General features: G+C 36.8%; 1 protein-coding gene across 2 annotated transcripts in view; it reads right to left on the minus strand.

Moving 5' to 3' along the window:
- The window catches only part of CSNK1G1 (casein kinase 1 gamma 1), a 164107-nt gene that overhangs the window by 96696 nt on the left and 48732 nt on the right, over positions 1–18679 (minus strand). For both annotated transcript variants that reach the window (XM_045822461.1, XM_045822459.1), the window contains exon 2: positions 7310–7712. In XM_045822461.1, coding sequence (XP_045678417.1) covers positions 7310–7490 — 181 coding nt within the window. In that variant the 5' untranslated portion in view covers positions 7491–7712. The remainder of the gene's footprint in view (positions 1–7309; positions 7713–18679) is intronic.

Consider the following 18679-nt stretch of genomic DNA (forward strand, 5'->3'; position numbering starts at 1 on the left):
TGGTGGGGCACCAAAAGAACTGAACACACGTCACCCTCTTGGAAAGTAATTATCTTTACACCTAAGAAGCACTGGAAGTAACTAGATAATTCTCTTCAGCTATGCATTACTACAATAAACTCCTTTGCCAGGGGGCATCACATTAAAACAGACCAGGCAGACACAAAATCTTTCCAAGTGGGAAGTTAGACAATTACTCAATTGCTATCCTCAGTGATAGATAATACACAAAAATTTTGCTCTGAAACATGCCCTGGCCAAGTAGCTCAGTTGGTTAGAGCATTGTCTCGATACACCAAGGTAGTGGGTTCAATCCCCAATCAAGGCACATACAAGGACCAACCAATGAATTCATAAACAAGTGGAGGAACAAATTGATCTTTTCCTCCCCTCCTCCCGCCCTCTGAAAACCAATACATAATTTTTTTTTAATTTGCTCTGGAAGAATTTAACTACATCTTAAAATCCTGCCCATTTAAAATGAATGACTATTTCAGATAAATATTGATATATATGAATATATATAGTAACTGTGAGAAAAGCAGGGAGTTTAATGTATAGAAAAATACCCTTGATAAGATAGCACAATCCCAAGCACTCAAAGCTTTCAGTGTCTTGTTACATAAAATCCACAATGCTTCCCAAGCTCACTTCCTGGCTATTAATGGGAAAAAAACCAAAAACAACTAACTGCATTAGATAGTGGTTTTGGAGCTTTACATCTAAACCCAGCCCATTTGAAGCAGCAGTCCTGCATGTGATGCTGCCGGTAAAACCCGCTGCATGAAGACTTCCTGTTTCAGTAAGACACCTACAGAGACAGCGTTTACCATAAGCTTCATCAGACACAGCATTATTTCAAAGAACTAGCAGGTCTCAACTCTCAGTCACACTGATAAAGGAACATAGAGTCTCAGGTTCTCAATTTTAGTTAGATCCCCAGCTGTCAACACTTTCTTGCCCTAAAGTGAAAGCAGTACATTGATAAATTACTACCTAGAACGTGTGAAAAACAAAATCCAGTAAACACCTTAAGGTAATTAGTAGTTAAAACAAGAAACCACTTTTCTGTAACTCAAGACTGGCTACTATGTCCATTTAGGGCAAAGAGGACAGACTAGCCTATTACCTCCACTAGCCAGGGAGCATCTCTTTAAGTGGGCAGTATGATTAGGGGCACTACAACTTTAAAGAAAAAAGCCAGAGATCTTTCTCATTTATATTATGTTCATTCTACTAGTATATTAGTATACTATACAGAAACATCGTCCAAATGGTTAGGCAGTTAACAGCAAGGATAATGAAACTTGGAAAAGCCAATCTGACTCTAAGCCTCTCATTTGTTTTAGTTCGTTCCATCCACAGATCCTAAAAATTTGCAAATTTATTAAAAAATCTTAACAAGGTCATAAAAGCATAACATATCAGTTTTTCTGTTTCTTTGGTTGGCCTGGGTCTTGGCTAATACAGACAGCTCCATTTATTCAAAATGCTAAAATTTCCAAAGAAAACTATGAATAAAAAAGTAACATTTTATATTACAATGACTTCATTTTCAACAAGAGAACACTTTTAAACCTCCTGTTGTATCTTAAGCCTATATCCTTTCAAATGAACAATTTTCAATTTTTTTAATGTAGCAGAACCACATCTTTCAAACAAAATCTTATTAAAAATGTAAAATGTTAGTAGCAAAGAAAGAGGGTCCTGCTTGCTCACTTTTCCTTTCCCAGTCTCTTGTAGTGGGAAATGGGGGCTCCGAGACTTTGTAGAACACGATGGAAACCAACTGCTTTAGAGAATACACGCCTGTAAACTGTTAATGATTGCAACTGCCCAAAACAGAACTGACTGCAGAGGCTGACGTTACAAATTCCAATTTAAGTTCATTAGTGATAGTTAAGTAATTCAGGTAAGAACAATTTGCAGAGAAGCTGTCATGTACACCCTACTTTAGTCACAAAAGTTAGTGTCTTATTTTAGAAGCCAGGGAGGATTGTGTCACAGGACAAGCTGCTATCCTTAGCCAATCTACCTTTGTCAGAAACACCCTTCTACGCATATTTCACCAGATACCAAAGAGGGAAAAAGAGTGAAAGAGTCAATTCTTGGTGCCTCCATTTTCTTGTTTCCAAGTAAAAACATTCTCTAGCAATATCCTATTTCACAAGGATAATATGAAAATTATTAAACATAGGTACATAGCTATCTGATGTGAAAGAAATGTCACCTATCTACTTATTCTTGCAACTAAGAAGGAAAACAAGCCGTTATTTGTAGACTAGGGATATACATTTTCTTCATTCTGGAGGAATAGAATCATTGGTATCTTGATGCTTACATGATTCTTTCTAGGCCTGATTCAGCAGAAGAATCAAAACTTAAAAAGCAAATCCTCAAGATATTCCCCATGTTTCTCAATTAATAAAAAACAACCTGCAGGTCTGTTTCCAGTTCTTGGTGTTCTCCTACCTTTCATCCATGACCAATCTTCATCAATCTTCCTTTCTCAAATATTCAAAATTTCTTTCTATTGAGGCAATATACACAGGTAAGAATAGAAATAATCTTTCCATTAAAAAATAGACAAAGGCCACCAAGAAGCAACTCTTAGAAGAAATAGAAATAGATGTGTAAAAATGTTTACCTTCCCCCATGAACTAATACACATCTAGTAAGGTATCATTTTCCGCATCTGACTGACACAGATGAAAAGATTCTTGATAATGTTCAGGGTTTTTGAAGGAGTAGGGAAACCACCAAAGAAATGTGCACACACAAGAGAATGGAAACCATCTTTCTGCGGGGCTAGTTGACAATGTGCGACAAAACTGCAGATGTGTATACCCTTTGACTCAGAGAGTACTCGTCCAGAATTTGTCCTAGGAAAAACAGCCAAGTTTGGACTACAGAAATGTACTACGAGTATGTTCAGTATAACTGTTTATAACATTAAAAAACAGAAAAGATTTGTATGTCTTTGGAGATACTTCTAAAGTAGAATTTGAAAAATTTAAAAAAAAAATAACATGGTTACTTTTGACCCCTTCCCTCAAATCACATCTATAGAGTACTTCTGAAATTCCTCCCTAATTCATTGCTTCCTCTCCATCTCATTGTGATTTTCAGAGCTAAGAACTAAGAACATGGTTATTTAAAAAAAAATTTTTATAAAGGATATTTTTTGTTTTTGTTTATTGCTTTTTTTCTGATTAAAAAATACATGTACTCATAAAAAAAAAGAACAAAGGGAGGAGGATAAAAGAAGCACTTCAGAAATAAACTGAAGTGAAAGACCAAAGACAACAATTAGCTAGTTCTCTCCTGCTTAACCCTTAGGGCACAAGGCTTTGCTTACTTAACACCTCACACCTCTAGAAACTCTTTTTACTTTTCAACTTCTCTAGTCTTCAGGCTCTTTCTCTTCTACCATCCCTTAAATGCATCCTCTTTCTCCCACTCACCCAAGTTCAGCATCATCTCATCATCCAGGATTGCATGTTTATTAACACCTACATGGTGATGAATTCTTAATTCCTATTCTCAAGCCTAAATTTTTCTAAGTCGCAGATTCACGTTTCTGTATATACATATGCTGCAGCACGTTCCTCAAAGTTAATATATTCACAAACTCTACCTGATTTCCCCACCACACTCTAAATGTTTACTTGGTCACTTGATCTCCCCAAGCTGACAAACTCAGTCACCTTTGACCCCTTCCCTCAAATCACACCTATAGCTTACTTCTGAAAGTCCTCCCTAATTCATTCCTTCCTCTCCATCTCACTGTCATTTTCAGAGCTAAGAACTAAGACAGGCCTGGCCATTTCTGACCTGAACTATAAAGGTAAACAAACATTCTTAAGTGACCATTATATGCCGTACACAGTAAAAGGAGTTGAGACTATGAAGATTTAATAAAGTACTACAAGTGCTAGAGCAAAATCCACAAGATGGCAATCTCTTTCCTATCTGATCTAATCTTATCACTACCTGAATTATCTTTCTACAATACAAACCAGATCATATCACTCATCTGTTGTAAAATCCTGATGACTCTACTCCACTGCCTACAGGATAAAGTTCAAATGCTTTAATACCATGCAAACACCTCACAATCTGGTCTCAACCTGCCAAATAGCTTCATCTATTACTTTTTCTTCACTTCACACCCCCTTACCCAGCCATGTATAACTAGTTGCTGCTCTAATAATACGCTAAGCAATTTCACAACATCTAGTGTTTGTGCGTCCTCCTGTTGCCAGACAGCCCTTCTTCCTTGTGCCAAACCAGTGGGAAGTCCTGTCCTACTCTCCATATCTCTGAAACCTTCATTGGTCTTCTCTGCCAATGTAGTTTTTACATAATCTATTATAATGCTTATCACTTTGTATTATAATTTGTTTTTTTTTCTTTCCCTCTATCACTACACTGTGAGATTCTTAAGGACAGAAAATATATTTTGTTGTTTCCAAAGTTTAGCAAGATGGTAAACAGTTAAGAACTATTTGTTAAATGAATAATGAGGTAAAAACAGATTTGCAGAAAACCAAAATGTACTAACTATAGTTAACATTACATTTTTGGGTTGGTATGGAATCCAGGGGTTCACCCAAACATTAAGGCCATTACCTACCCCCCACAACATACCAGAAGCCCAAAGAAGACCCTGTTTTTTTCTTCCCTCTTCCTATTCATCTGGCTATCTATCCATCATTCCACAAATAACAGTAAATAATACAAGTAGAATCCCTACCCTCCAATGGGCTTATATTCAAGTAAGAAGAAACAATTAACAGGTAAACAACTATATTAAATCAATTCAGATAGTGATAATGTGATGAATAAAATAAAGCAGTTTCATGGGATAGAATATAGCTAAGAGAGAAATGTGCTACTTTAAAATGGAAGGGGTATCCTGGCCAGATAGCTCAGATGGTTAGAGCATCGACCTGATATGCCAAGGTTGCGGGTTTGATCCCCAGTCAAGGTACATACAAGAACGAACCAATGAATACATAAATAAGTAGAATAACAAACCATTGTTTCTCTCTCTTCCTCTCTCTCTCTCTCAAATTAATAAAACAAACAAATAAGTAAATAAAATGGAGGTGGGAAAGAAATCATAGAAAGTTTCTCTGAGATTGTAACATAAAAGCTGAGGCGTGAAGAATGAGAAGTAACTAGTTAAGCAAAATTTAGGGGAAAAAATATGCAGGCAGAAGGAATATTAATTATAAAAGCTCTAAAGCAGAAATGCACTTGGCTGTTTGAGAGACAGAAGAGACAGTGTGGCTAGAATAAGAAATGAGTCTGAAGAAGAAGCAAGACCCTGCAAACAGTAAGTAGCCTTGGTGGAGGATCAAAGCTACTTTGCCTTGAGTTTGGAATTTCCTAGTTTACATCTTTCTGTTGTCTGTATATTCTTCTATTTATGAATATCAGAGCAAGAGAATGCTGGATGGGTATACAGCACACCCTCTTGTCAGAAAGATGTCAAATGATTCTGAAAGTACCTTTTCTGGTTTCTGTTGACAAAAAGAATTCCTAGATACAATGCTATAACAATATGATCCCAGGGCTAATGAAAACCTGATAAGCACGTAAGAATAACACCACTTGAAAAGACAAGTTCTTTCTACTGACTACAAAGCAAGTCAAAATGAGAACAAAATTATCCTGGATTCATGAGAGAAAATAAAAGACAACACTCTACTACTCTGAAAACATACACGGGCTACAAATTTATCCTTCATCCTTTTTTTTAACTGAGTGGATTTTTCCATTTCTGTGTAAACTCAGAGATCATATCATACAAATCTAGACCTAAGTGAATGGAACAGAGTTCCAGTTTTCATTGACCAAGGTTTTTCTTCAACTTTATAGAAATTAAAAACAACTTTAAGATGTTTTGAGAATACATGGATTTATATGCATTCTAATCTGCCTTTCAGCAATAATTTTGTGCATGTTTATGTCATAATCTATTTAATTCAAGTACTACCATGATGTTAGAGCAAAGTCAATCCATTATGTAAATGAATGCTCACGAAAGTAGCTGCTAAAGCAATTCAGTAGTTACTAGGAACTCAAGCAGTGTGAAATTACACATCCTACTCCTATTCTCTGCAGCATCTGTGGGCTTTGCTACCCCGAACAGGAACATGTCACTAAATGTGAAAAGCCTTTCATTATCCTACACAGGTCTTAAAATTCCAGGATGCTAGCCTTCTACCAGCAAAAATAAATTCATTCTCAGCATCCCCAAATTCAATTCTGCACCCAGTGATCTCTGGCTAGTGTAGTGATGTTTCCCTGAATCTCTCTATGGGGGATCAAAAGTAAGACTTTTTCCCTCTTCTTTTGCAGAATCATCAGAAGTAGCAGAGGTAACAAGTAACTATTATCTCATGCTCCTACACTCCCATTCCCCTAAGGGCCAAAGTCTCTTACAAGAGATCTTCATAATAATCCATAGCGCCAATGTTTATGAAGAAAAAGAAAACACTTTAGCCTCAAAGAGAACCTCTTTACATTCTCCAAGCTGATGCCCAACTTCATACATTTGTAAGATCTTTCATTTTCTCTTCCCTAATCATCTAGGAGGTGAATTATAAATAAATACCCAATATGCCTCCTTCTCAATTTCACATCTTCAAACTGGTGCATTTTGTCATTATTCATCATCTCACTTATAAATTTATACTTGAAATAAAAAATCTAGTTCCTTGTTGGAGAAAAAAATTGCATAATTTCTTCCTCAAGTTTCAGTTAAATCCTGATGCTGAGACTTCCAGAAAGAAATGCAAACACAGTATCAGCTGGAAAGCCTCTCTAAACAGGATGTATATCCTATATCCTTGCGGATTAAATTTGGATATTATTGCCTTATTAGGGGCAGGGTTTGAATTAAAACAAGACCTTCCTTCCTTCTCAAGGTGTGGGGTTCAGGGGCCAACAACATCTAGAGTATCTGGGAATCTGTTAAAAAGACAGAATTTAGGGCTCTACCTCTCAGACCAACTAAATCAGAATCTCCATTTTATTGCAATCTATATGCAGATCTCCTTACATCATAAAATCTCAGAATTGGTGGGAAATTTAAAAGCCTATGTTCACAGAGATAAACCTTACGTAACAATAACAGATAATGACTCTCCCATTCACAAATTCGTTAGTCCCTGTAACAACAGGTCTTCCTTAAAAGAATTTCCCATAAAATTATAAACTGTTTGTCTTGAAACACACCATAGCTCATCACAGCTGCTGCTGTTGTTAGCAGAAATCACTGATATAACCAAGTTCTTACCTAATCTGAGCTCTCCGAAGTTCCCACACCCTATCTTCTTGCCAACCCTGAAGTTGGGTCCCACCATAAGAACCCCAGAGGATGTTGAGGAGCCAGATGGTCGGGAGCAGTGTGTACTCCTTTGTGCCATGGGTTTAGTGGTCCGTTGTTTTTCATCCTTCTCCCTACTGGGATGGTCCATGATCCTACACGACAGAGTTTCTCCACAATGAGTAGCCTCAGGCTGTATAACTCTCTTCAATACAAAAGTAGGTCCAAATAAACCGTAGTCAGAGAAAGGTAAGAAGTTCTTTTGGCACCATTTTTATGTTTCTAATATATCTCCAAGGGATGAAAAACCATTGAATTGTTCTTGTAGGACATGTAGTCTGTAGGTCTCAAGCATAGGAGGATATTTTGTAACCTAGGTAAAGATCAAGAAAACACAGAGTTAAAAATTTAATTTTAAAACAAATCGAGAAAGTTATCACTAATTAGAATGGCTCTTATCCAAAAATGAGCAAAGTGAATAGCTTCCTAAAATGGGTTCTGGTTTTATATCCTCCAACAGTTCAGCCATCTGGACTAGTTATTCATCAGGTAACGTAAGCTCAGAAGGCTGAACACCATGGCAGCTACAGGAACACACAAGCCTTTAATGTAAAATGCTCTCTTCTAATACTGCACATGTGACCCAAAAGGAAGTTATTTGTTGGCTTTTTATCACTGGCTAACAGAAAGATAAGCAAGGGTTAAACCTAGTTAAATAAACTGAGGACAACTGAAAGATCTTCCTTTTAATTTGGACAGAACCTGTAAGAAACAAGGTTACTCCCTGCCCCCAACCCCAACCCCACCGTTTATCAAGCACTGACAGCAATCACACAACCCCAAACAAGTTACTGAATGACAGAGACATGTCCACAAAGGGCTTTCCAAAACCCTACCGGTACTGAGCAGTCCTAGACTAAACTAAAGCTTTGGAAAGCTCAACTTTTGGTCTGGTTTTCATTGTGGACTGTGTATACAAAGGCAGAGTGTTGGAAGCTGATCTTGTGCACAAATCCAAAGTGAAAATAAAGCTGAGACACACAAAAAAATCTTAAACTTCATTCCTACGGAAATTCTCCAGTGTCCCAAGTCAGGACCAAGTCCAAGACAAAAGTTTACACTGGGATAATTTTGATGCTATTATTTTCTTTAAGATTTTATTCATTTATTCCAGAGAAAAAGGGAGAAAAAGAGGGAGTGAAACATCAATCACATGCCCCCAGCAGGGGACCTGGCCAGCAACCCAGGTATGTGCCTTAACCAGGAACAGAACTGGTAACCTTTTAGTCTACAGGCTGGCTGACGCTTAATCCACTGAGCCACAGCAGCCAGGGTTGATGGTATTTTTGATAATTCAGGTGAGTATCCTTAACAAAAAAGAAAATTCTTAAAATTAACACATACTTATATTTCACTTTCATTAAATATTTCCCTTAAAACTTTAAGGAAGAAGAGAATTATAACTGCTTGTTTATCATCATAAAAATAATATACAATAAAGCAAAAGTATCTAGTCTGTAAGTTTTTTATGCACACCTGTGAGCTGACAGTACAAATGGGTACATAGTCCAAGAATATGTTTATCAATTATAGTAGTAAAAATTGTTTATTCTCATCTTTTCTGTTTTCTTTGCACTACTAAAACTGCACAATGACTTTAGTTAGGCTTCCACACAGCTAATCATTAACAAAATACACTTCTCTGAATTCAGATAATATATGTATATTCATAATGTATACTAAGGAAAAAAATCAGGGTGATGAGAGGAGGTCAGCAATTACTGCTTTTCCTACATGAGCAACATTATGAATTTATATTTTTCCTCATTCTTCTTCATATTTCCAAATGTAGCTAATATTCTCCAATTATCTTTTTTGTTCACCCAAAGTTCCTCAAACAACATTAGTAAGAAAATGGAAATACACTTTAAGATATTTTCTTTAGACAGTCCCATCCTAACTGGTGGGAGTGTATCTCTATATGAGAAACTGTCTGGCTATCGTTTCTTCCCTTATACTACAAACATTTTTGAAGACAGAAAAAGTCTTAGCCTATTCAAACCATTTTGAGCATTCGACTAACTTCCAAATTTTCATAAATTACTGTATCACTCATGTCATAGTCTCATAGTTGTAAGATTTGGAAAACTGTACTATTTTATCTGTTGCCCTTTATATTTTTATTTGTATTCATTGTTATGCTAACAGACGGAGGTTATTTTTATAACACCTGTCATTACCTTTCTCCTTTGCACTCAGACTCATGTCACATTAGGGGGAGTAATCAGACACAGCTCTTCTTTTCCAGGAATACTTGCATGTACGCATCAGACAAATATATACAATACTTGCAAGGTTAGAAACCTGCAGAAAGCCTAAAACTGCCTTCAGTTGGGAAAAGAATGATTTTAACAGGGGCTTGTGGACCAGAACAATACCTTTACTTCCTACATATATGGCAAAAACTCACATTTAAGATAGCAATTTTCTAATCTATGCTCGGGACATTAGTACAGTCTCATCCATAGTTAATAAAAAAATAAATAATATTCAATTATCACTTTATGTGGTGCCTCTCATATAAGAAAGCAAACTGAACAACTAAAATTTTAAAAATCCAATTTCTTTATCACCACTCACTGCTCAAAACAAATTTGTTTTTTTTTAATTTGTATTTATTTATATTTAGAGAGGGTGGAAGGGAGGAAGAGAGGAAGAGACACATTGATAGGTTGCCTCTCACAAACACCACGAACAGGGACCGAACTCGCAACCCAGACACATGCCCTGATGGGGAATCTAACCAGCAACCCTTCACTTTGCTGGACGATGCCCAGCAGAGCCACACTGGTCAGGGCTCACAACTAATTTCTACTTCCCAGTTACAAACTCGTTAGCTTGTCATTTGAGTCCCTTCAATATCAACTCCTTATTTAAATTCATGTTTCAGAAAGCTAGTGAATAAACACAAAGAACACCTATTCTTAGCCCTTACACCAAGAATGACCTCTTAACTCCTCTGTCTTAAATGTAAGGACTGACTCATATCCTTCTTCCTTTGTGAAAACTTTAATAACCAATTCATCGTTAACACTTGGAGTACAACTATCTAGGCCAATTATTAGACAACTACCACGTACCACATTTATTAATATGTACTCTAATAGCTGATTTGGTTATAAACCTTTGAAGTTAAAGATCTTGTCATATAAGCCCTGGCTGGGTAGCTCAGTTGATAAGAGCATTGTCCCAATACATCAAAGTTGGGGGTTTGATATCTGGTCAGGACACATACAAGAAGAAACCAATGAATGCATAAATAAATGGAACAACAATCTCTCTCTCTCAAAAATCAATAAATAATTTTATAAAAGATCTTGTCAGATTCCTTAAGTTGCTTGCATATAATTGATACCAAATACTGAGTAATAACTATGATAGTCTTGCTTAACAGAAAATGAACTGCCAGTGACATAACCAAATAATAAGAGTAAAGAGAACCCTGAGAACTCCTAGAGATCTGCCTTAGCTGGTGTGACTCAGTGGACTGAGTGCAGGCCTGTGAACTAAAAGGTCACAGGTTCGATTACCAGTCAGGGCACATGCCTGGGTTGTGGGCCAGGCCCCCAGTCAGGGCATGTGAGAATCTGGTGTTTCTCTCCCTCTCTTTGTCTTTCTCCCTCCCTTCCTCTCTCTAAAAATAAAGAAATAAAAATCTAAAAAAAAAAAAGAACTCAGAGAATTCCTCCAGCAGGAAGTTAGTGTTATCTCACTTGAATTTAATAGTGTGAAGACACAAGCTAGTTAGGATTTCCATTTTGCAAGGATATTAAATAGTTTATTAACAGTTTCTAAAAGACAGCAGGTAAAAAGTTTGCTCAAGAACCAGGTCAAAGAGAATACCCATGGTAGTAAGTTATATTTTAACATTATTTTTTTAAAATGGCTTCTAAGGACAGCAGTAAAGGACTAACTACATGCTTATATTATTTCTCCTTTTTAAATAGTAAAAACAAGGAGGTAAAGAAGAGAAATTACATCAAAATAATAAACAGAAATAACTTGATATGTACCTATTAAATGTGTTAATGTTATGATGAATACATATTTGAATTTTTAGAGTCATACCAGCAAGTTCCTTAAGAAGACTAATTCTAGTACTTTCTTTTTTTTTTTTTTTTTTTTAATTTTAATTGTTGTTCAAACACGACTACCGGCCAAGATGCAGGCACAGGTGAACGCACCGTATCTCCACACACAACCAAGACTGGAACAACAATTTAGAGGCAGAATAACACCCAGAACTGACAGAAAATTTATCTGAATGGAAGTCAGACAGCCAAGAAGCTGAAATAGACCCATTCATTCTGACCGGTAGGAGGGGCGGAGATGAGCAGCCAGGTGCAGGTTGCAGCATGGAGAGCAGAGAGCAGTGGGTGCATAAGGCAACTGGGAGCTCGTAAGGCATCTGGGGTGCGCAAGATCGCAGCGGGTGGACCCTGAGTATGCAAGCGGCAGCTGGCAGACCCAGTGAGGCCGCGATTGTGGACCAGGGCAGAGCACACAACCCAGGATCCCAGGGAAGGGACTGAGGTCTCATGGAGAACAGAGCTACTGCCATTGTTCCCTCTCAACCCTGCCCCCACATACAACGTCACAATCTAGCAACTGGGGTGCCCAGCCCTGGTGAACACCTAAGGCTCTGCCCCTCTCCGTAACAGAAGAACAAATCAGTGCCCCAGAACTCATCCTTTTGAGCAACCAAGAGATAGCTAACCTATCAGATGCACAGTTTAAAACACTGGTGATCAGGAAGCTCACAGAATTGGTTGATTTTGGGCGCAAATTACATGAACAAATGCAGGTTACTATAAAAGAAATGAAGGAAAATGCACAGGGAACCAACAGTGATGGGAAAGAAACTGGGACTCAAAACAGTAGAGTGGACCAGAAGGAAGAAACAACCAAACAGAAAAGAATGAAGAAACAAGAATTCAAAAAAACAAGAAGCTTAGGAACCTCCAGGACATCTTTAAATGTTCAGCATCCGAATTATAGGGGTACCAGAAGGGGAAGAGGAAGAGCAACAGATTGAAAACATATTTGAACAAATAATAAAGGAGAACTTCCCCATTCTGGCAAAGGAAATAGACTTCCAGGAAGTCCAGGAAGCTCAGAGAGTCCCAAAGAAGTTGGACCCAAGAAGAAACACACCAAGGCACATCATAATTACATTAGCCAAGGTAAAAATGAAGGAGAGAATCCTAGAAGCAGCAAGAGATAAGGGGACAGTCACCTACAAAGGAAGAAAGAAACAACCAAACAGAAAAGACTGCCAGCTGACTGTAGAAAAGACTCCCATCAGACTGTCAGCTGACTTCTCAAAAGAGACCTTACAGGCAAGAAGGGGCTGGAAAGAAGTATTCCAAGTCATGAAAGACAAGGACCTATATCCCAGATTACTCTATCCAGCAAAGCTTTCATTTAGAATGGAAGGGCAGATAAAGTGCTTCTCAGATAAGGTCAAGTTAAAGGAGTACATCATCACCAAGCCCTTATTTTATGAAATGTTAAAGGGACTTATCTAAGAAAAGAAGATTAAAAAAAAAAAACATGTATAGTAAAAGGACAGCAAACTCACAATTATTAACAACCACACCTAAAGCAAAACCAAAAGAAACTAAGCAAACAACTAGAATAGGAACAGAACCACAGACATGGAGATCACATGGAGTGTTAGCAACAGGGGAGTGGGAGGAGGAGAGAGGGGGGAAGGTACAGAGAATAAGTAGCACATATTATAGGTAGAAAATAGATAGGGGGAGGGTAAGAACAGTATGAGAAATGTAGAAGCTAAAGAACTTACAAGTATGACACATGGACATGAACTGAAGAGGGGGGAAGTGGGTGGGAGAGGGTGTAAAGGGTGAAGGGGAGGGAAGGAGGAAAATGGGACAACTGTAATAGCATAATCAATAAAATATATTTTAAAAAATTGTTGTTCAAACACAGTTTTCTGTCTTTTACTCCCATCCCAGCCCACCCACCCAGCCCTCCCCACTTCCCTCCCATATCCACCCCCCCTAGTTTTTGTCCATGTGTCCTTTATACTTGTTCCTGTAAACCCTTCCCCTTTTCCCCTGAAATTCCCTCCCCTCTGGTCACTGTCAGCCTGTTCTCTATTTGAGTGTCTTTGGTTATACTTTGCTTATTTGTTTGTTTTGTTGTTTAGGTTCCTGTTAAAGGTGAAATCATATGGTATTTGTCTTTCACCACCCGGCTTATTTCACTTCTAATTCTAGTACCTTCTATCAATTGAGGCATGCCTGAATTAAAGGGAAAAATATTTTTTAAGGTGTGAGACCCAACATAGTCTTTGTTATCAGAAGTTATCATTTAAGTAGCATAATCAATAAAATATATTAAAAAAATAAAACCACAATGAGATATCACCTCAAAAAAGTTTATAACTTTTTTCAGAAACTGTTTATACCCTTCCCTATCACTACTTAGTGAATAAAAATAGATTTAGACAACTGGCTTTCTTGACTGAGAAATGATAAAAGCTCTCTAGCAGATTAAAGAATTGCTACCTATAGTGAAATCAACAAATCCAAGTCTGCCGGGTTTACGTTAGAGGTGAAAAATATGACTATCTTCAGAAGTAGTCAGTGAAAAGTTGTCTTTCACAGACTGCTCTGTATGATGTTATAGCATTCCATCGCATTGAAATGGAAGGAATTTATGCCTCTAATAACTACCACCCTGAGACAACATATTAAAGACAGAGGTCAAAAACAAGAGTGACTTTGGCCGAAAGTCACTCTTTAAGGAAGCAAGAGATGCTTTGTTGGAGAGATAGGCATGGTTTACCAGGAATGAAATGACTAAAGTAAATGTACTGCTTTATGTCATAGTATTTTGCCATGCTGCTTTAGGTCTAAAAAAATTAAATATTATAAAATCATCAAAGAAAATATTAAAGTATAGCTGTGAACCTGTTAAATGAAAATAAATCACTGATTTACAGTTTATTTCAGATTCTCAAATACTGCTGCTGTCAAAAATGAGGCATATAAATATTGAAATTTTAAAGTCCAAATATAGTCAGCCTTTGGTGATAGTCAAAACAAGAGGCTGCCAGGCTTCTCCATCTCTTTTCTGATATAACTTAGGGAGAAATTGTTTATTGGTATAGGAATGCTGGATTATATGTAAGTGTATGTTGAACTTTCAAGAATCTCCAAAGTGACCAGACTCTCTCTTCAATTGCTTCATCGGCCACATGTTTGCTTTGGTTCTAATGCTTACAGACTCTTGGTCACAAGTTTCAGCTTCAGGTATCACTTCTCACACCAGTGTCCAAAACAGAAATGAAAGGCACTAGCAAAACAGCATCTGGTTTTTTTGTAAGAATAAAAATTCTTCCCAGAGCTCCCAGCAAAATTCCCGATGTTGAGTTGTCAGCAGTGTTTGCAATAATATCTGAAATTCCCAGTGTAAGCTTCTCGAAGAACGCAATCAAAGCCTAACCTGATGTTCAGAACACAGGATAAACTATTAAGAGCAGTATAACACCCAAAGAAAGTGGTAAGTAAACATTCAGTAAAAATGACATGTGCATGTGTACATGTCATGTGTATGCTAAAAAAAATATCAAAAATCACAGGACAAAAAAAAAAATTATAGGGCAGGCTCTTTCTTGGTTAGGCCCGTCCTGCACCTCAGGCAGGAAAATGGTGGCCACAAAGGCGATGAAAATGTCACTGGAGTCAATCAACTCTAGGTTCCAACTTGTTAGGAAAAGTGGAAAGTGTGTGTTGGGGTACAAGCAGACTCAGAAGATGATCAGACAAGGCAAAGCAAAACTGGTCATCCTCACCAACAACCTTGCACCTCCAAGGAAGATAAAACAGAGTGCCATGCCATGATGGCCAAGACTGGTGTCCATCACTTCAGAGCCCAATACTACTGAATTGGGCACAGCATGTAGAAGATAATTGAGTACCCACACTATCCATCACCGATCCAGGTGATTCTGATGTCATCGGAAGCATGCCAGCAGAGTGGTGAAAAGTAAATCATGCACAATTTTTCTTTAACAAAACTGCCCAGAGCTTGGTTTAAAAAAAAAAAAAAAAGTTATAGGGCAATTTAAGTAACTCACTTTAACTTTCTTAAAAAGGACACATTAAAAAACCTCCCTTTGCTGATCAAAATTGATTCATTTTAGCCAAAGTGCATTATGGGAGTGCTATTATTAAAGGGAAGAATAATGTTTACAGATTCTGTTACGATTACTGTTTCTTCCACAAATTTCAATTATTGTCTCTAATTCTTACCACCCAAGCCCTCACTGCTCAGTCTATTTCCACCTGACCATTATTCTTTCCAGTTTTAATATACAAATAACATAACAATGTATTAGTTTAAGGTGTACAATGTAATGATTGAACATAGGTATCTACTGTTTTGGCCAAAACCTTGTAATAACGTAATGACATTATTTCTGTGCAATGGCTCTAGTAGTGCTTAGTTGTCTTTAACTTTGTTTGAAACAACTTTGTTAGATTGTACAGTGACAACTGTCATTTCAGCATGCATTAAAAAAATCAAAATTGGTGAATTTTTGTGTAGCCATTTTAATATTAAAGATGGAAGAAGATATGTAACATTTTTGGTATATTATGCTTTATTATTTCAAGAAAGGTAAAAATGCAAATGAAATGCAAAAAAAGATCTGTGCAGTGTATAGAGAAGGTGTTGTGATTGATCAAAGGTGTCAAAAGTGGTTTGAAAAGTTTTTTGTTACTATTGACATTTTGGCCAAATAATTCACTGCTGTTGGACTGTCTTATGCATTGGAAGATGTTTAGCAGGATCCCTGGCCTCTACCCACTAGAAAAGCCAATAGTGGTAGATGGCTGACATACTCAAAATATCCAAATCAATAAAGTTACTGGTTAAAGTAAAAAATGTGTCTTTTTTATTTTAAGCTGTTTCCATGTCTTGGCTATTGTAAATAATGCTGCAAAGAACATGGGGGTGCAGGTAACTCTCTGAAATATGATTTCCTTTCTTTTACATAAATGCCCAAAATGTGTCTTTTTTATTTTACAGAAAAAACCTAACAGACTTTCTGGCCAACCCAATACTATGAAACAATTGCTAAGTTTAGTTAATACCCATCACCATATATAAACTTTTCTTGTGATGGTAACATTTAAGATTGACAGCAACTCTCAGATATATAATGCAGTATTGTTACCTATAGTCGCTGTGCTGTACATTGTACCCTCAGAACTTATAACTGGAAGTTTGTATCTTTTAAGCACTTTCACTCATTCTACCCTCCCCTTCCTAAGAGTACCCCTTCCCACTCCCTGCCTTCTGGCCACACCAATCTATTTTCTGTTTTATGAGTTCAGTTTTTTAGATTCCACATATTAGTGAGCCTACAATATAGTATCTGTGCTTCTCTATCTGACTTATTTCACTTAGCATAATGCCCTCAAGGCCCATCCATATTGTCAAAAATGGCAGGATTTCCTTCATTTTTATGGCTGAATACTATTCCAGTTTCTGTATGTTTACCACATTTTATTTATTTATTTATTTATCCACTGATAGGCACTTAAGCTGTTTCCATGTCTTGGCTATTGTAAATAATGCTGCAAAGAACATGGGGGTGCAGGTAACTCTTTGAAATAGTGATTTCCTTTCTTTTACATAAATGCCCAGAGGTAAAATTGCTGGGTCTTATCTTAGTTCTATTTATAATTTTTTTGAGGAACTTCCATACTATTTCCCATAGTGACTGCACCAATTTACATTGCCACCAATGGTGCACCAGAGTTCCCTTTTCTCCACATCCTCACAGGCACTTATCTCTTGTCCTTTTTATGACAGTCATTGTAACAGATGCGAGGTGATATCTCAATGTGATTTTGACTTACGTTTCCCTGATGTTCAGTGATATTGAGCATCGTTTCATGTACCTATTAGTCATGTGTATGTCTTTAGAAAAATGTCTATATTCAGTTCCTCTGCCCATTTTTCATTCAAGTTATTTGGGTTTTCTTCCCTATTGAGTTTTGGAGTTCTTTATACATTTTACTTTTTTTGATAAATGAATTGCAGTTTATTCTTTTATTTGTATATTGAAATAATACTACATAGAAATGACAAAGAATGAAGTATTGGTAAATGCCACAACCTATATTTACCTCAAAAACATTGAACAGGAGGCAGACACAGAAGACGTGTGATTCCACTTATATAGCATTCAAGAACAGGCAAAACTAATACATGGTGGTAGATATTAACCTCTTATCAAGGACATATGATTTATAAATATTTTCTCATTCTGTAAGTTGCCTTTTCATTTTATTGATGGTTCCCTTTGCTGTGTAGAAGCTTTTTAGTTTGATGTAGTCCTACTTGTCTACTTTTGCTACACCTTTGTTTTTGGTCAAATCCAAAAAACCCAGGCATATGCCCTGACTGGGAATCAAACTGGTGACCCCTTGGTTCATAGGCTGGCGCTCAATCCACTGAGCTACACCACCTAGGGCCCAATGTTTCTTAGTGATTTTGTCTGGATGATCTATCCATTATTAAAAGTGGAGTACTGAAATCCCTTACTATTATTGTGTTACTCTCTGCAGGTCTTTTAATATTTATTTACATTATATATTTAGGTGCTCCTAGGTGGGGTGCATAAGTATTTACAAAAGCAATGTCCTTTTGTTTGATGGACAATATTATCATTATAATGACTTTGTCTATTATTAGTCTTTGTCTCAAAGTCTGCTTTGTCTGATTTAAATACTTAAATTGCTACTACCATTGCTTTCTTTTGGCTTCCGTCTCTTCACTTTCACTATGTGTCCTTAAAGCCAAAGTGTCTCTGGTAGACAGCATATCGTTGGTCATGCGTTTTTATCCATTAAGCCACTCTATGTCTTTTGATTGGAAATTTTAATCTATTTATACTTAAAATAATTATTGATAGGCATGAATTTGCTGTTACCATTTTGCTGGCTGTTTTGTAGTTCTTTTGTTCTGTTCTTGTTCTCTTAGTCTCTTCCTTTGTGACTTAATGATTTTCTTTAGTGTATGCTTAGGTTTCATTCTCGTGGGCTTTTGTGCGTGTATCTATTACAGGTTTTTTAGTCTTGTGGTTGCAATAAGGCAATATAAAACATTTCTAACAATGTCTTTTAAGCTGATAACAACATAAATTAAAATGCACACTAATGCTCTGTATTTTTATTTCCCCCTCTACATTTTATATTTTTGATGCCACAATTTCTATCTTTTTACCTTATGTATCCATTA

Source organism: Phyllostomus hastatus, unplaced genomic scaffold, assembly GCF_019186645.2.
Source record: "Phyllostomus hastatus isolate PE091 unplaced genomic scaffold, TTU_PhHast_1.1 phas_scaffold_501, whole genome shotgun sequence".
NCBI lineage: Eukaryota > Metazoa > Chordata > Mammalia > Chiroptera > Phyllostomidae > Phyllostomus > Phyllostomus hastatus.